The sequence below is a fragment of the Cyanistes caeruleus genome, chromosome 4, assembly GCF_971803275.1.
Source record: "Cyanistes caeruleus chromosome 4, bCyaCae1.hap1.1, whole genome shotgun sequence".
In the NCBI taxonomy this organism is placed as follows: domain Eukaryota; kingdom Metazoa; phylum Chordata; class Aves; order Passeriformes; family Paridae; genus Cyanistes; species Cyanistes caeruleus.
Window position 1 is genome coordinate 62513472 of NC_141704.1, and position 18751 is coordinate 62532222.

Here is an 18751-nt window from a genome sequence, read left to right on the forward strand (position 1 = left end):
CTCAGCGCTGGGCGGGCGGAGGCGCCTGGCGCGGGCCGGGCCCAGGGCGGCGCGCGGGGCTGAGGGCGGCGAGCGCCGGGGCGGGCCGATTGACCTCCCTCCCTCCCCGTCCCTTTTGCCGGCGCCCGGCCCGGCAGCGGCTGCAGGCGGGGGCCGCCCCGTTCCTGTAGCAACGCCCGTTCCCGGGCGGCGGCCATGGGCGGCTGGGCCGCGGCGCCATGGCGGCTTGGTGGCTGCAGCGGGCGCGGCGGCCTCCGCGGCGCTGCGCGGCTGTGGGACAGCTCCCGCCCCGGCGCTGGGGACCGGGCGGCGACCCTGAGCGACCTCCTGCAGAGCTCGGTGGAGGCCGAGGAGCCGGGCGCGGCAGCGGCGAGGCGGGAGCGGCGGTGCCCCCGGGAGGGCACGGTGCTGCTCTTCCCCGGGCAGGGCAGCCAGTTCGTGGGGATGTGCCGCGGGCTGCAGCAGTACCCCGGCGTGCGGGACATGTACCGCCTGGCCGAGAAGGTCCTGGGCTACGACCTGCTCTCCCTCTGCCTGGAGGGGCCGCGGGACGCGCTGGACCGCACCCAGCACTGCCAGCCCGCCGTGTTCGTCGCCTCCCTGGCCGCCGTGGAGAAGCTCAACCACCTGCAGCCTGAAGTGAGGGGCCGCGTTGGGCGCGGGGGGTCGGGGCGGCGGCGCCTCGGGCCTGGCTCGCAGTGCGGCTGAGGCGGCGCTCGGCTCTGTGTCCCCGCAGGTCGTGGAGCGCTGCGTGGCGGCCGCCGGCTACAGCGTGGGGGAGTTTGCGGCACTGGTCTTCGCTGGAGCCCTGGGCTTTGCTGAAGGTGCCTGGGGAACGTGCGGAGCTCCCTGCTGTTTCCAAAGCGTTGCCTGTTATCACTGTGTCCCTCCCGCTTTTTATTTTTAATTAGAGAACAGATTTTACTTTCTGCTTCCACTGTTCGCTTTAACATATGTAATGCGGCATTAAAAGCATTGAGTTTCACGAGAGTGAGCAACTGCCATTTCTTGCGCGCAGGTGCCCGCGCTCACGTTCACGCAGCATCTCTGTTTCTCTCCGTAGCGCTGTACGCGGTGAAAGTGCGCGCCGAAGCCATGCAAAAGGCGTCGGAAGCTGTCGCCAGTGGAATGCTTTCGGTTGTCGGCCGGCGAGAGGCAAATTACAAATTTGCCTGCCTGGAAGCCCGTAAACACTGTGAATCGCTGGGTATAGAGAACCCCGTGTGCACAGTTTCAAACTATTTGTTTCCAGACAGCAGAGTCATTGCAGGACACTTACAGGTATTGCTTCAAGAGTAATTATTCCTTCAGTTGAACTGAGCATTTCACTTTTCAAAAACTTTTACTTTGCACTTCTGTGTGGGTGTTATGTACAGCCTTAGTTTGTCCAAACAAAAATATTTGATCTGTGGGTTGTTTTTTTTTTCTGGTATGTGTTCAGTTGTTTGGTAGGGAAAGGAATATCTTTATCACAGTAAGTCTGATGAGGTGATTCTTGTGAGGTGACTGAGCAAACCTTTGTTGTGCAAGACTCACTTCTCTCTCTCTTTTATAGGCTTTGGAGTTTTTGCAGGAGAATGCCCGAAAATATTATTTTAAACGTACAAAAATGCTCCCAGTCAGTGGGGCTTTTCATACCAGCCTCATGGAACCAGCAGTAGAGCCACTGGCTGAAGTCCTAAAATCAATTGAAATTCAGAAACCGCTGCTCTGTGTGTATTCCAATGTCGATGGCAAAAAGTACATGCATTCAAAGCACATTCAAAAGCTGTTAGTGAAGCAGGTGGTGTCGCCTGTTCTGTGGGAGCAGACCATGCACTCAGTGTACGAAAGAAAGCAAGGAACAGAATTTCCTTACACATATGAAGTGGGGCCCAGGAATCAACTAGGAGCCATTCTCAAACAATGTAATTTGAAGGCCTGGAAACAATATAAACATGTAGATGCTCTGGAAGATGAGGAAGCAACAGAGACTTAAATAACCTTTTGAGAAAAATCCACACGATTCCTTTTTTTTCTGATTTAAAACTTTGTGCTCCCAAAAGAGGAAGTCTTAAATATTCTTATGTTGTAAAGAGAACTATGTGTGTAATTGCAATGAACATTTTCCGTTGAGTTCCTCAGGTGTGGAAAGGGGAGAGCAAAGTTTGGCCTTCCATCTGTGTTGGGACCGCAACGCTGTCAACAAACAGGCCAGGTAGCATTGTTTGGCCTCAATCCTGCAAGCAACTTTTTCTCTTGGGTTTCTCTTTTGTTTGTTTTTTTTCAGTTGATTATTTTTTGGGGGAGTGTTTTGGATGTGGATTCAGGTTCCAGTTGGTAGCCTTGGCTGTGTGATGCAGGGATCTTCTGCAGGAATGTGGGGGTTGTTGTTGGCTCCAAGTTGTAGAGGGCTCTGTTCTGGGCTGGAGGGTGCATTTGGAGGAGCCATTTCTTGGGATGGCTTTCAGGTGTGTTGATGTTCCCATTTTCTTACTCAACTGACTTGTGGGGTATTCATCTATGTAAAGTTCTCTTACTTTGTGTCCACATTGCCAGGTAGCAGCTGAGCGAGGCAAATGATGTTACTAGAAAAATTATTTTCTTATGGTTAAACTATAAATAAACTATGAAGCTTTTCTTGCTCTTTTTAATGCTTTGGGGTGCATCATTATTGGCTCTGTCCGCATGTGGATGGAAGTAACTTTCCCTCCAGTTGTCCAATGCCACATTGGTTGTGCTGAGTTAGACAAGAAATGTTCACTGGGAAAAAAAAAACTTAACGAAAATATTATTTACATTTCCTGGCAGCAGGAAATGATGAACTAGAGAGCATCAGGTTGTCCCAAACCCTCCTGGAAAGAGCTTCCCATTTCCCAGCTTTTTGGTATTTTAATGCTGTATTTAGCAAATATATAGAAAAAAAATAGGATATATTACTTAAATCAAACGACTGACAATGTCTTCAGTAGTGTATTATGAAATGCAGGAGAACTTCCAATTACAGTACCAATCATTCTGTAATTTCACACTTGTGACAGGGAGAGTGAATTGAAAACACTGGCCCTTATTATTGTTGCTAAGTGGGCTGTATTATTAAACAGTTCTTTCGTGGACTGCAGCTGGCAGCTGTGCCTCCCCTTCTAGTACAAATTCCACTTCTAGCATGTGTAAACATTAACAATCAGCAAAATAGTATAGAGTTATTCAGCTTCACCATTGGACTGCTAGAAGCTGATGAGTAAGGGTTGGAATAACTGTAAAGAAAATTATTATTTCAGTGAAGGTTCCTATGTTACAGGTAAGACATTAATTACTCAGAAAAGCATACCAAAGTCTTCAGTTAGAATTATCGGTTAGAATATTGCAACTAAGTCCCATTCATATTATTAAACACTGTGTTGTCCTGTGTTAGAAGTTTCTGACCACACCTTTTAAGACCAAACACAACATTCATGACTTTCAAACCAGGCTTTAAGATAGCTGAAACTGAGTGTGGTATGTTGGTGGCACTAATTTTAGTGCTTTAAAATTTCTGGACTTTCTTTTTATTTAACCTTTCATAGGGAATGTTGGAGACTTGTTTTCTATTTTGTAGTGTTCTTGCCATAATTTTTTTCATTTTTTTCCCCCCTCATTTCATTTTGTTGTACACTTTGCTCGGAATTAAAGCTCTTTGGGAAATCCAATCTAGAAATCTCTTGTTTGCAAACCATTAGATAACCTCTGTGCTTTTGTCAGCTGCAAAATGCTGAAGGGAAATCTGTATCCTAAGGGCATTCCAATCTTGTGGGTCTTGGTTAATTAGTGGGAAGAAGGACCCATCACCACTGTCGGGTGTTTGCTTTTCTTCTGTGCAGTGGTTGGAGCTGAGGCTTCTCCTGAATGAACTTTGTGTCTCCAAAAGCAGAAGCCAGAGGGAATCATGCTCTTGTGTTGATGCTGCAATTTCTAGGAGCAGAAAAAGCGTGATGGAGGTCTTTGTACCTCTGTATGGAGAGTATTCAGGGCTTGATTTTGTGTGGTGCCTGTTAGCAGAGCCTCACCTCACATGCGCTTTATCATTGGCTGTGGCTGGGCACACAGTGCCCAAGTAATTACAAATCCTAGATTTCAGAGCATTTCTTTAATGCGTTTGCTCATCTATCCCCTCTGCTTCTGGAAACTGGGTATTTGAGAGGTGGCGAACCAGCATGGCTCCTTTGCCTATGAACAAGCAGAAACAGGATGTGGAAGAAAATCAAGTGCCATAAATGCTGTCACATATGAGAAAGTGTGCAGTGAAAAAAAACCAGAATTAATATTGGGTCTCCTGGGTCACTGTGGGGTGTGACAAAAGGATTAACTAACTGTGCTCCACAGGTGAAAGAGGAGCCTGGCACTGACTGCTCTGTGGTACTCCAGTTAGTGCTGATTGCTGTGGCTTTGGATGTCGTTTGTGTTGTGTTTAACTTGTTTCTTTGCTGGGATTGAATTTTGTATTCCTTGAGACTGTGTTTTTCGCCATACATGGTGGATGATGAAATTCCCCTCTCTTGTGATTCAAAGCCTTACGTTATGGATTACAAGAATGGGAAAAAGCAGTCACCCCACACAGCTCTTGGATGAAATAGGCAGTGAAGAGTCTCCTGTTCATCATCACTCCCCTGTGCGTAAAGGTTATTTATCTAGAAACAATTATTAAATTGTAGTATAGTATTTATTTAGGTAGTATTAAATTTATTCAGCTGGGAAGAGTCAATTTTTTCATAGCTAGTACTTTTATTACACATGAATAATTTATTAGACCCTCCTGATGTTAAATTTTACCCTTTACTAAATAATAACTTTAGCATATTTTTCTATCACACAGTTATTATGGAGCTCAGCAGAGCAGTCAATTCACTGATAAAACTTTAGTCTGTTTTTTTGGCTATGTGTGCCAACTTCTGGCCTGTGTGTGACTCCAGTTCCAGATGTATTATCTGTGCTTTTCTAGGAAAAAACTTTTCTATCTGCTGCTGAAGGGCTCATTAGCTTGAGAGCATTTTGGAAAAATGTGACACTGGAATGTATGCTGCTGCTGCTCCTGCTGGAATTTCTGGGGTATGCTCGAGCCATCACCCTTTACTTTCCTTCTTTGTCTGCTTTCCTTTTGCTCTGCATTTCAAGTCATTCCAAGATACTTCAAAATCCTTTGCATTAAATGGTCAAATGATATAGTCTAGTGGAGCTTCATTCATTTTTTTTTTCCCAGAAACATTTTTTGAGGTGGGCACTTAGGATCATAATGGGATTTAGGCACCATTCATTAAAGAGAGGAAGCATGTTCCTCAACATGCTTAAATTTGGCATTTGTCTTCACTGTAGAGGGGTTTAAATTCCTTGTCTGACTTAAAGCAGAGACTTGAAAGTCCAACTTCTCTGATGAGTGCTTAGATCATGAATCCATTGAATATTGTATTTTCCTGATTTAAAAATACACTAAGGGTAAGAGTTGCTTTTCTGGGCAAGAAGCAGGCATCCCCTGTGTTGAGGGGAATATCCAAACCACAGAGAAGCACTTTGGTTTTCTCTCACTGAGTCTGTAGCTGGATATGGAAAACCAGCTTCAACAGAGAAGAAAAGATGCACTCGGGCACAAATGGGAGATTATGAGAGAGGAAAAACTCAACTGTGCCCTAATGGTCACCTGTGGAGTCCAAGAAGGTGACATCTCAACTATCTCCAACCCTGTAAGTTGTTCTCATGTTCCCCTCAGGCTTCTATTCCCTCCGAGTACGTGCCTTGCAAAAAGACATGCATCCTCTGAGAAAATCCCCTCTCAGAACCCATCAAATTCTTGGGGTTTTGTTCTGAGCAGCTCCTAGTTTCACTTTGAAAAGGGGCAGAACATACTGCTGTCACTGTGTGATAGCAGAGTCTTGGAAAATCAAGTAAACAACACTGCAAGAGGTTTGAAGCAACAATTTAATTTTAAAAAAGTATCATGGTATTAATGTTTACTATTGCTTTTACAGTCTTAAAATTCAAAGGATGGCCAGCATGCCTTCAGTTTTCCTCACATCCAGAATCTCCTTAACAAACTCATTTATAGGAAATAGACACTTTATATTGCATTAAAATAAACACAAAAAAGACAAACTTTCTAATCGCCTGGAGTCACATTTCAAAACTAGCAAGTCAGGCAGTTATCCAGCAACAACCTCCTTATTTTAAAAGATTTTTCTTAAAAAAAGATACAGTACAGCAGTGGCCCAGCACTAGCCTAGGTTTTAAATATTAAAGAGACTTGTATCAGTGTAAATCTGAAAAACAAACCAGCTGTCACCACTGGGGTGTCAGTGATGTTGGTCAGTGTCCAGCAATGACCTTCTGTTTTAATTCTGTGTGTTAATTCTACAGTCCATAATTCATGGCCCACCAAAAGGCAGCAACAAGCAAGGCTGCAGGCACCAGCTTCTGGCAGAGGCACCTCACAGGAAGCCTGCAGGTCTGCAGGAAGAAAGGGGATGGTAATTAGAAATAACAAGCAGCAAAAAGAAGGTGAAAGGAAACTAAAAGAGTGCTCATGTGGGAGGTCAGAGGACCGACAGCATGATCTAGTTCTGCTGCAGAAATGCAGAGGGGGGTCAATTTTACTGGGGGTTCCAGCCTCTAAAGAATCCTCCTCTCTTCTCTGGGTTAGTATCACTGGCAGCAGCTCTCCTCATCTCCCCAGGGAGACGCTTACAGCATTTCATAGTGGCAGGTGCCTCCCCTCTGAATGGAACCCTGTGAGTTGTGTGAGATTTGGGCAGCATCCTCTGTCTTTAAATGAGAAATCTCAGCCTAAAGAGAAAAAAGCAGGGCACTAAGGGGGCACCAACAAACTGAGAGATAAACCCTAGCCTGAAGCCACATTACATGCTTCACTCACTGATATCACAAGGGAGTCAGGTGTTCCTGTTGCCTGCTTGCCAACAAAGAGGTGGGAGAAAAGGGAGAAAGCATACCCAGCCTCCACAGCCACTGATCCACTTTGTCCAGTTACTGCTCACAACATCTCCAAAGCTTCTTTTAACACTTTTAATAACATTCCAGGTCTGAAAAACACTGATAGCAACCCTTATGATTTCAACAACAACCAAAAAAAAAAAAAAAAGCATAAAGATTGAAAATTTATTCTAAAAGTGCTAAATAAAATACCAATGATTAGGAAAAAAAAAAAACCAACCAAAACAAAACCAAAAAAACCCTTTAGTATATTCTTCCCTAAAAGTGTATGTGTACATGTATATTTATCTAAATATTTAAGAAGAAGACCTTTGAAATCTAAAGATAATATAGTTTCAGAATTAAGTGATTAAGTGACAATCTTTCTGGTTGTTTCAAACTTAGAAGAGCATAACCCAATGAGAGATGTTTATGTCTGATTAATCAGGACAGCAATACAAGACTGACACAGCAATGCTGCAGGCTCTCTCTGTAGTGTGAATCCAGCTTGGCTGAGATAGGAGGTGTATATATATGTTATATACACATACATTTATACATTATGCTACACAGCTGTAATTGATCTGCATTCTGGTAGGTCTGCAATGAGTGACCATCCCTTCCCAGAAGCAAGGAGAAGATAAGGTAGAGTACCTGGGGCTTCAGACACAGCTGAGTATCTCATGTTAGGACAATGCATGTCAGTTAATTACTATGCAAGACAAGACCTTCAGCTCACAGTAGATAGAAGGCAGTTCAAACTAGTCCAGCTATGTTTTCTTGTATGTGCATGGGTAAGTTACATGCAGTAACATGTTACTCTCACACTGGGTTGCAAGTCAGTTATGCTTAAAATTGTGTCTAAAGTTACTGTGCCTCTGAGGAATTTGAAATAGCAAGACACTATTTAAGTCTTCTGACTGTAAATGGCTGTAGTCCGTGGAAACAATTCACATTTTACATTATTACAAGCTTTTCCTAGTAAAACAAGCTGCTTTGCTTTTCTATGTTCTGTAGGAAGCAGCAGCAGTAGTAGCAATAATTTTTTGTATTTTGTATACAGAAACATTCTTGTTTATCTAACATGATTTTTAAAAGGATCTGCCAAGAAGGTAACTTACACTCTTGCCAGGTGAAGCAGTGTTTCTTCTAATGTCCTGTGGTACCTCCTGTTAAATTCATCCCCAATCAGGGCCAGCTGATGGCCAATCTGAGTAGCTGAGCTGCAAGGAAGTCAGGATGTGCAGATTAGAGGAGAACCTTGCAACAGCAATTCTTTGAAAGCACTCTGCAAATGTCAGGGACTGTTAATCCCCCAACTTGGGCTAAACTGGGGATGCAAAAGTGAAATGTTACAGGGGGTTTTGTTTCCCATTATTTATGGGTTTATTGATTAAGTATTTTATGCCCATACATGAAGTGTTTCGATGTTTCCACAAAAAGTTGCATATTTGGCACTTTTGTAAAAATGTGTTGATTTTGTAGGTGTTTCAGTTCTTTATACAATACAATGGGATTCTGGTTTGTGGTTTTTGATTATCCCACTCCCTCCCCTGCCCCCCCCAAGTTAAAATATTGGAACTGTCTTCAATTCAAACCTTTAAAAATCTTTCATCTTACAAAAAGGTTGGCTTTGTCATCCAACAGATTTACTCCAATGAGTTCCACTGTGCAATGTGGGTCTCCAGCTACTGGGTGGTGCCCAGGTACAAACTGACCAAAACCTTAAGGCTTTTAGGGAGGTCCTGAGATAGACAGAAACTTGAACAACATCTGTGGCACATGTTGATGCTAAAAACTGGCTATGATTTCCTGATGGAAAGTTCCCATTAGATTCAGCTTCTCTTAGACACGTGTTTTTGTTCTGGTAGAAAAATAGTAAGAGTATACATTTTTATTTTAATTTTTATTTCTGCTGCGATCTGAGATCTGTGGAATAGTAAGTAGGCTTAAGAGCTTAATTCTAGAGTCTGCTGAAAAAAAAAACCCTTGGGCTTGGTTTGGTCAGTCCACCAACAAAAAAAAAGGCCAGAAAAACTACAGAAATTAATTTTCATGGATGGGGGACTCTTGTACTGGAAAAAATGTATGTATGGGATTAAGAAAAACCCAAGGCAGTACTACTACTACTACAGTTTATTGTAAGCGGCGCCTGGAGAATTATGTAAAAATGGCTTCTTCAGCTGCTTGCTGTAACAGGTGGGTCTCTAATAAAGAGCTGTATCTGTGCCATTGTGCAAGATAAAAACTTAGAGACATTTAATGCAACATAATCTTGCATAGTCAGTGTTAAGCACTACAGGTTATCTACACTTATATCTATTCCATTTCCAATATTATGCACTGTGATTACTTGGCTTATCAGTTTTCTGGAAGTCTGGCACTTTGTACTTGGGAAGGACAGAAGGAGTATTAATGTAGTGTCATACCTGGTATCAATCTCCATTTGCTCTGTCGTATCTGGAATTGTTTGGAGGTTACTGTAGGTTTCCTCTTCTGGTGCTCCATTGGGGTAGCTGGAGAGGACAAAGTGCCTGGGAGCTCTCCTGATACGAGACATCTTACTCTGCAACAAGTCATGAAAGACAACCTCAGGGCTTCATGTTATGCAAGGTCTTTTCATTTTAGATGGAAATTGTTCCAAGTGCTCTTAAAGTTACTCTTTTTATTTCTCCAGTCAGAACATGAGTGCTTCTAAGATAACTATTTTAAGAGCAGTCAAAGGAAAGTTTCAATGACCCAGCAGATGTCCAGCAATTCAAACATGAAGCATTTAGATGGCTGTTACTTTATATTGGCTCAGAACAAACCAGAAATTGGAAAATCTCGATAAATAGTGTAGACAAGTATAGTTTCTCAGTAGTTTCACTTAGTATGAGATGCTTTCCTGCATTGTTTGCGACAACCTGCCTGGCATTAAATCACTCTAACCCATGGAGATCCCCAGGCAGCAAAGTACCTAAAAAAAACTTCAACAGGTTTTCCTAGGTGTAAGTCTTTAATTCAGGTCTAAGCTTACACATCTCCAGCTGGAGGCTACCACCATGGAAATTACAAGCAACTCACTACAGAAATAGAATATAAGAAAGATTTTAATCCATTACTAGCTTTCCACATGGAGAAGCAGACAGTAGGAACCAGTAAAATCAGTGGAGCTGCCTGCTTGTACAATGGGAAAGTTATTCACAAACAGTACCACAAAATCAATGGCAAAACTGAACAGGTTTCAGCACATGTGACTTGTGTCTAATATTGCAAGCATTTGTTTAATGAAGAAAGCAGTGTTTGGAGAGCAGAGCTGATGTTTTTGTAGTCATTAGGATTATTTTATTTCGTTTATCAAGGGAAACAACATCAGAGCTGCAGATGGGGATTATTCCAAACTACACACGTCCTTGAACATTTGCTGCAGTGAAGACTTCCTGATGAGGAACTTAAATACAACTTTCTGGAGATGCTCTGGTTTTATCTGGCATTGGTTTTGGCCAGCTTTTTTATGGTTTCTTTGCTTCCTGGCTCCATCATTAAAAAATTGATCCCTTTTGTTGATGGAGTGATTCTGGACAGCAACAAAGGGGAGTTCTGCTGGCTGGATTTCCTTCTCATTTTTAAACACTCAGCAGGTAAAATTAATAAAACTCAAACAAAATATTTTCATAAATTAAACTAAACCAAGCATAATGTCATAATGCTGCTTGGTATGAGTCTGGTTTGCTACATTGCTGCAGTCTTGTAAAAACTTTAAATTTTACACTTGGGATGAGGTTAGGGTCTTTGTGATCTTTCAATATTTAGATTAAGTTTGCATTTTTCACAAAGCAAAATTACTCATAGCTAATGTATATACATTGCTGCATAAGCAAACTCACAAAAAATTGATACTAAATAAATGAAAATATACTTGGTTTACAGAATCATAGGATCCTCTTCATGGTGTTTAATGTGTCTGGAGAAAATCATGTTACAGACTAGTGTCAGCTGGCAGATACGTGTTTTATACAGTTTGTAATTTCATCTTCTGGGGTTTTTTCCTCCTGTTTGTAGAACGTCTGCTTTACTTACAAAGATGTTTAGAATCTAGGATTTTAAGTATGACCAGAGTTCTGAAAAGCTGTGTAGTTTAGCAGTGACAAAGAGCAGCTGGGATCAGGTCTTCTGAATTTTACTGCACCAGCTTTGAAGGGAGTTGTGTAACCCACCTCTTTCTAAGGGAGAACACCACAGCCTTCCTTCCAAGGGAGCACCTATCTAAATGTTACAGGCAAGTTAAAAGGCTCTTTTAATTCAGATTTATTTTTTAAAAAAAAAGAGCCATATATTTGCTTCAAAAGATGCCTTGTCCTGTTTTAAATTCATCTTTTATGTATTGCTATGTGTCTCTCTCTTCCATCCAAAAAAAAAATCAGGAAAAAAAGGGTGATGTCCATAGAGGAACTTTGTGCATTCCAGCACCATACGTTACTTCCAGATACCCAGTCACCCCAAGGACTCTGTAGCTCTGAATCAGGTGCCAAGGCTTCATACACACACCAGAGTGAAGTTATATCACATTAAATCAATCCATATTCACTTGAGCAGGTACTTGAACGGATCTTCAATTTCCCAGGGCAACATCTGGACCAGTGGGTTACTGGGTGTAGTGGTGGCCACGGGCTGATCGCATTCCCACAAGTGCACCCCTGTCCCTTTTGGTGCAAGGTCCAATGTAACACTACTGCAGTATGGACTGGGTGACCCAGGGCTGCTCCTGGTTTGAGAACTCCACCAGAGCTCAGGCAGGAGTTCCAAGGTGTCCTGTAGATCCATGAATGGGAAACTGGGAATGGCAGAGCAGAGTTTGGAGGATCCAAGGGATGCTGAAGTACTCCCTTGGACACTTAAAATGTCAGCTCTCTGGATGCAGTTAATCTCAGTAAGCTGCACAGAGAAACAGTCAAAGCACGCAGTGCTGGACTTTTGGAGGTTTAACAGCCCAACTGTTTGGCTCACATGTACAAAGTAAACATCTAGGGATATAGTGGTATACTCCCGTAGCCTGTGGGTACCAATGGAAATGTATTAATTGTATTTCTTCACAGTTCAGAAAGTTGTTGAAAGTTACCTAGTAAAAAAAGTGCTATAGTGGATAAAATGTAGTAAGACCAAGCATAAAAGGTCAGCTGTCTGCTGCACATGTATTACTATTTTTACCTTCCACAAGGACATAGCAAGGGGAAAAAAATACTAAAAAAAGGTATTTTCTTTTTCTCTTCTTTTCTTCATCTCTAGACTCTATGCTAGTTTCACATTCACAGAGCCACACAACAGAAATGTCTGAATCTGTGAGACAAAACCTGTGTCCTGAAAAAGTTCTATAATAAGTCAACACAGTACAGAACTCAGACATGTAAACAAACCATACAGTACCGCAACAAAAGCCCAAAGTGCAACATATGCTACCTCACACCTGTTACCACGATAATACCTTCCTCCCACAGGCTAAAAAAGAGTTGTTGGGTCATGCTCTCCACAGCTCTGCTGCAGCCTTATGTGTTGGTTTTGCCCACGAAGCTGTGTCAACGCAAGGCCCATCCAGCAAGGAGGGGTATTCAAATGCGTTTTACAGAATGGGCAGTACTGAGGCAAAGGTAGTCTGAGGAGGGTCACTGTCTTGGAAGTGTATACGATGGGTCTAATTTAGTTTCAGAGCAAAGCTTAGCAATTGTCTTCTTGAGACTTACCTGCCTTGAGGCCATTTACTCATTTCTGTCATCAATTTAAAAATCTGGTTGTATAAGTGTAATATAGAAATGCACACAAAAGCTACATTAATATGGACCTATTCTGTTCATCAGATTTGGATCTGTGCAGAGCTGAGGAAGAGGAGCTTGTATCACATTCTACAGGCCCTTCTGGTTCATCCACAGCAGGATGTGTTAATATTCTACCACGCATCTCACCCTTCCGTTCTTTCTCTCATTCATACAGGAAGAAAAGGCAAACTGATTTTGGTTTACAGAAATCAAAGGGTTGTATGTGTTTGTGAGTAATTGCTTGTAATTCAGATAGTGACTACCTCACAACAGCTCTGAGGAGGTGGTGGCATGACCCCATGCCAGCAACAGAGATCATTTCCAAACAAGCAACCAGATCAAAAAAGCTCAAGCTTCCCTGTAAAGCTTTGACTGAGCATGCTTAAAGCTTAGTTTCAATGGTGAAATGCCTTCAGCAGAATAAATAATGTATTTCAAGTCAAATATATACTTAATGTTCTGATAAAAAGAGACCTAGATCCAAATTTTAAAAAACAGCCTCTCCAAATGCCAAGTTATATCATGGAAATTATGGCAATTTATGGACACAAGACTGATTGAATAATGAAGCATCTTCAGTAGAAGGACTATGTTGATGATGTCTATACTTTGTGTAGTCAGGTTGGTTTTATTTGTGAGGGTGTTCTTCAACCTAGCAAAAGAGAACAGAAAATCATCTTGAAAAAGGAACATTGCTAAACCAGGCAAGCCAGGTGAGTTGGGAAAACAAAAAGGATCTGAAATCTACTTGTAGTTAGTACAATTAGATTTGCTAACAGATTTTAAGACAGGCACAATGATTCTTTAGTATAATGCATTAATTATAGTTTATGTTTATTATGTTTTTAATCTGGTTATGAAAACAGAAAATCACTATTGATATTCTAATTCCAGTGTTCAGGTTCAAAATTCCCAGCATCTGCCTACATAAATATGGATTGACACACAGGACCCTTGTCCTTTACCCCCATGGTATCAAAGCCCATCACAAACTCCTTCATATTCTACCAGCTGCCGCTGCCCATGCAGACTAAATTTAAATTAAAAACAAATAGAGGCTTGGTTGTTTGCATATATATCTTCAATCCATAGCCAACTTTCAAAACATGGCATCATCCTTGCTGCCGCAAGCACAAATCTCTGTGCTATTTTACAAGGACAAGTCTTTGACATAGTGACCAAAGATTAAGAGCTAGTTAAGGTTTCAGAGAAACAGGAATATTTGGCAGGCAGGAATATACACTTTAAAAGCTTAGGCATTTTTTGTTTGGTTTTCGTTGGGCTCTCCTATGACCTCTGTCAATGAGCAGCAGCTGCCCTCGACTTCTGGCCTTCTTCCCTTGCAGGTCAAATGCTGCGAGCCGTGGGCAGCATACTGCCTGTGGGCACCAGGAGATCCCTGCCCCTTCTCTCACAGGGACACCTGCCTTTGGAACCACCACAGCTCATGGCAAAATGCTGCAGGGTAACCATCAGCAACCTGAGTTTCTCTTCAAAAGATGAGAGGTTAAGTCATCATTACTCATTTTGTGGAGGTTAGTTAATCCAGGATGCTAGATGAACTCTTAAATCAGTATCAGGTCAAGGAGCAAAGATAAATTATTTCTTTGTCTCCTACCACATTCTTGAGTCAGCTTAACATCAATGACCTTGGAGACTGTTTACACAAAACACTTCTTAATATTGCCTCAAACAGCTATTAAGGGACACTTTATAAATCTAAGAAATACATGCTGTACTCCTTACATTTTACTTCATTTCTGTTTTTATGCTCAGTAAGTTAGTATGATAACATGCCTCCACTGGGAATGTCACATAGGTTTTCTTACCTCAAAACAGAATAGGAATTAAGCATTTGATTATATTTAAACATAAAAAATGTGTTCCTTAAGCTTAAGTTCCATAACCTTAGTAGCAAAAGAATGCATACAGCAGACTTTAAATGCAGGAAACCTTTTAGGCAAAAAGCACATACAGTTATTTTGGATTTCAGTCTCTACTGAAAATAAGTTTAAGGGGCTCCTGATTGAAGCAAGCCTTCAAGAAACTCAAGTTTTTTGTATATCATCAGCATTTCTATGTTGTCTATTAGAGCACTCAGAGAGCATCAGTCCTGACTGTGACTGTAGAGAACAAGAGATTTCCATCTTAAAAAGTACATAGCACAGTTATGTCTGCATTAAAAAGCCATCCTTTGATAAGCCTGTAACGTGTCATTTTTCTTAAAGAGTCTTTCAGTGCTCACCAACCTATTTCAACAGCTTCTAAACTGAAAAAGAAACAAAGGGTGTCTGCTTTTATCAAAATGAACACATTCAGTTCCCAAAACGTTTCATGGGAAGATCTAAGAATATTGAAGAGAAGAATATATTGGTACCGCAATGAAACTATTTCTATTAATAAAACCCAAAACGACACACACATTCTGCCAGGCTCTGGTTTGTTGTTTTTTTTTTTTGTGACAGCACCACCTATGTCAGGGATACTGCTTTTGCTCTACTTGTTTATAAGGAGTTAAGGTTTAGATTGACTCAGATTCTGTTCTAATTTACACTTCCTTTTCAAAACATCTTCTGCCCTATGTACTTCTCTGTCTCACCAAAAGGTCAAGATTCTTATACAATAAGAACTTTCTTAAAATTGATTATTGAATTGCATGGCCAAGTTGTTGGAGGCAAGTATGACTATATATATGGTTCAATAATCTATGAATGGAAAAATGTTTCTTTGTTCACATTTATGCCAAGATTTTGTCTTAGATTTTTGTATTTTTGCAAGCTTCTAAAATAAATAATGCAGACAGAAAAGTTTTTATTTGTGTTCAAAAAAGTTTGTGCAAAGCCCATAATTATTATATTATAAAGTTACATAGTAAAATCTGAATTCTTAATTTTAAGATGTGTTCAATCAAATGAAAATCTGATGTACTCAAGAGACCTGGTTCAACCACCCCATCCACTTGGAGGGTAAAGTACCTGCAGTGACCCTGCCTCAGCAGGCAGATTCTGGGATACATGCCTTGGTATTAGATGTAGATTTCAAGGATGCTGGTCACCAAGGTCATAACCTATAAAAATACTGAGGCAGATGTTGAGCTTCAACAGACCAAATAACATTTTTAACTTAAATTTGATAATTCATAATATTAAAAAGCTGGCACACTTGGGATATATTTTCCCTCACCTGGTCCCCTTAGCACTGCACAGCACCCACACTGTCACCTTGCACCTCCAGCCTGTCCTATTTAGGGACGCTTTATTGGACTTATGGTCAGAAAACTCATCATCATCTATGACCTCTGGTGGCATTTTCTGCAGGTGCCTCTGGAATCCCAGTTACTGGTGCCACATTGGGAAGGTGAGAGAAATTGTTGATATGCAAGAACAGTGTGACTGTGAGTCAAAGAACTCGGATTTACCTCAGTATTGATGCTGCCTTGTTCTGAACATCAGTATAAAGAATTAAAATGCTACACTGTTTGCAGTTTTACTTAGATTTTCTGTATTGGGTAAAGCTCACAGTTCCTATTCTACTCCCACCAGCTCTTGTTTTGCCCAGCAGGCTGTTACCCTGCATAAGGTGAGTGCATTCAATTTATTTTTAGTCTGCACTAAATGCTATTATGGTCAGTGGCCTATCAATACAGAAATCACTTATAAAAACTACCACAGACATCTATGAAACGGGAATTAAGACAATTCTGTTAAATTTCTTCTTTCAGAGAGATTGTGTCTCTACAGAGGGGACATTTTTACACCAGAAGATATCGAACACCTTGCATAAACACTGATTTTCTTCTTCATTATACTCAGTGCTAACTCGTTCAGCTGACATGCATTAAATGAAGAAAAAAAAAAAAGGTTGTTTTTTTTTTTATTATGGGCATAATACTCTAATTCAAAATAACTTTGTCCATGTAGCTGTGACAGAAAATGACAATGGAGTCTACTCTGTCTTCCTGTTATGCATGTGTCTGTCTTTCTACTATTGCCTTGAGAAGCAATCTCAGGCTAATACTTTGCACTTAAACACCTCAAAATCTGTTTAATCACAGAACTCACCACGCTGACGAAATCATTCCTTGTGAAACGACTTAAACATTACTGAGTATACATTGCTATACAGATTTCTACATTCATCTCTGCTGCTGCAGATCATTCATGTTATCAACGGCATAGTTTTAAACGTACACAGATATAGTAAACGAGTTTTTCAGGGATTTTTTATATGTTTAACTCTGGCATATTTTGCTACACGTCTTGGACTTATTTTGACGGCTTATTTCCTGCTTTGCTAAGAGTGAAAGTACACGCACTCCGCTCCTCATTTGCTTAGGACACCGTATTGCGTACAAAGTGCACGAGTGCTCGCAGCATCCTTCGGAGTGGCACAGGTCCCGGCCGGGGCTGAGCAGCCGGGGCCGTACGTTCCCCGCCCCCCGCCCGCCGCGTTTCTTACAGGACATCGATCCCGAAGCCGAAGATGCTTCGGCGAAGCGGAGGTGCTGCCCGCGAAACGTCCCGGGACACGCCGCGGGGCCGGGCGCAGGTGAGGCGGCGGGTCCCAGCACCGCCAGGAGCCCTCGGCACTCCGCAGCGCTCTGGGACCGCAGCCTGGGACTGCCCGGAGAGCCCGGCCGGGCTCCCCCCGCGGAAAAGCGCCACCCGTTTCCCGCCGGGACCCCGACGCTCACCTGGGCCCGCAGTCCCCGCCGCGTCGCGGGAACACAGCAGCGTCAGCAGAGGGGCTCCCCGCGCCCCCCGCACCAGCCACTCACGGCGGCAATCCTGCCTGACTGCCCCTTTTGTCCGCCCGCGCCCCGCCCCGGCCCGGCCGTGGCGCCCCGCCCCGCCGGGGACACTGCCGCCGCCGCCAGCCGCCACCGCCCGCCTGGGAAGCACCGCTGGGGAGCCCGTAGGGCCCGGGCATGCAACACCCCTTGGTGCGACAGCGGCCATGGGATGGACCCCTGCGTGGCCACCACGGCCCTTGGTCACCACGGCACGCTGGCCAGCACGGCGTGCGTGGGCGTTGCGGTCGCACCGATGGAGATGCCAAAGTGGCGTGAGCAGGCCCTGTGCACCCCCTTTTGCAGAAGGAGCCCTGTTCCAAATGGCTGCCCTTGTCTCTCAGTGGGCCCACGTGTTTTTTTCAGCCCGCGCTGGGCTTTGGTTTAGAAATGTGGTGGTGGTGTTCACTTTGAAACAGGGAGGAGCAGGCTTTTGTCTTATTTCAGCGTAGCAACTAAGATAAAGCTGCATCCCCAACTGTCTCGAGAGTACTTTTTCCTAAAAAGAGGGTGTGGAGCAGAAAACGGAAGCCCTGGCAGCACTGCCAATGCAGAGTTACTGAGAGGTTAAAAAAAGAGAGAGATCTGCTGAAGTGCAACTGACACCTTGCCCAAAAGGTTTAGTGAGGTCATGGTCGGTGTTTTTCTTTTGTCCTGGTCATAGCACTGTTTTGATTCAGTCAGTATCACCACTCACTAGAGAGCACAGTGTACTGCAGAAGAGCTCCAAAGAACCAAACCCTCCTATTGCTCCACACTATTGTCATGTCAAACAGGAGACTTTACCGAGTAATGTTTGAGAGCGGACTTTGCCTTCTATTTATAGTATGATTTCATCTCTCTGAGTGAAGGTAAACACCAGGAGAAGCAGAACAGCAGCACAGATAAAGCACTCCACCTGGAGCTGGTATATCCTTAAGACTTTCACAGCTAAGTTTTTAATTGTATAAAAGTGTTTGCATGTGTGTGTCTTATGCAAACCACTTTCAGCACTGTGCAGTGCTGAACCAACCCCCCCTCGTCTCACCTTCAAGCTCCGTACAAGAGGTTTACTCATCTGTAAAATGAACATGACAAAGCTTATCTTCCAACTCATGCCAAGGACTGTGCTGTGTTTACATTTGTACATGCTGGAAGAAAATTGCCTGGAAGGTACAATGTAATAAAAGGTAAATTAACCTCTGTACTATGACTGCTTGCCATGACTTTCTTCTATTCACCAGTTCCGATATTTCAA

The 18751-nt window shown here is 42.7% G+C and overlaps 2 protein-coding genes across 4 annotated transcripts; one reads left to right on the forward strand and one right to left on the reverse strand.

Moving 5' to 3' along the window:
- Positions 1-95: 95 nt before the first annotated feature.
- On the forward strand, positions 96-2633 carry MCAT (malonyl-CoA-acyl carrier protein transacylase). The gene is made up of 4 exons (XM_086885220.1): positions 96-639; positions 737-824; positions 1064-1281; positions 1556-2633. The coding sequence occupies exons 1-4, from the start codon at positions 196-198 to the stop codon at positions 1976-1978; spliced, it is 1173 nt and encodes a 390-aa protein (XP_086741346.1). The 5' UTR covers positions 96-195; the 3' UTR covers positions 1979-2633.
- A 3281-nt stretch (positions 2634-5914) lies between these two features.
- LOC147653699 (uncharacterized) lies at positions 5915-17584 on the reverse strand. 3 transcript variants are annotated; one of them, XM_086885229.1, is made up of 5 exons: positions 17419-17584; positions 9363-9499; positions 8055-8156; positions 6954-7053; positions 5915-6453 (listed from the first exon to the last, which is right to left on the reverse strand). In XM_086885229.1, the coding sequence occupies exons 2-5, from the start codon at positions 9491-9493 to the stop codon at positions 6358-6360; spliced, it is 429 nt and encodes a 142-aa protein (XP_086741355.1). In that variant the 5' UTR covers positions 9494-9499; positions 17419-17584; the 3' UTR covers positions 5915-6357. The 3 variants fall into 3 exon arrangements, with proteins under 3 accessions (XP_086741355.1, XP_086741354.1, XP_086741356.1); XM_086885228.1 differs by having other exon boundaries at positions 6954-7065; XM_086885230.1 differs by lacking the exon at positions 17419-17584 and adding an exon at positions 15744-15803 and having other exon boundaries at positions 9363-13377.
- Between the last annotated feature and the right edge of the window lie 1167 nt (positions 17585-18751).

Bases quoted from the DNA above. Each gene is read 5' to 3' on its own strand.
- MCAT (XM_086885220.1), top strand. From the start codon at position 196: ATGGGCGGCTGGGCCGCGGCGCCATGGCGGCTTGGTGGCTGCAGCGGG. The intron at 640-736 runs GTGAGGGGCCGC...GTGTCCCCGCAG, and splicing joins TCAACCACCTGCAGCCTGAA to GTCGTGGAGCGCTGCGTGGC. The intron at 825-1,063 runs GTGCCTGGGGAA...TTCTCTCCGTAG, and splicing joins AGCCCTGGGCTTTGCTGAAG to CGCTGTACGCGGTGAAAGTG.
- LOC147653699 (XM_086885228.1), bottom strand. From the start codon at position 9,493: ATGTCTCGTATCAGGAGAGCTCCCAGGCACTTTGTCCTCTCCAGCTAC. The intron at 7,066-8,054 runs GTAAGTTACCTT...TGAAATCATAAG, and splicing joins CTGCTTCACCTGGCAAGAGT to GGTTGCTATCAGTGTTTTTC. The intron at 6,454-6,953 runs GTATGCTTTCTC...TTCTTCCTGCAG, and splicing joins TCAGTGGCTGTGGAGGCTGG to ACCTGCAGGCTTCCTGTGAG.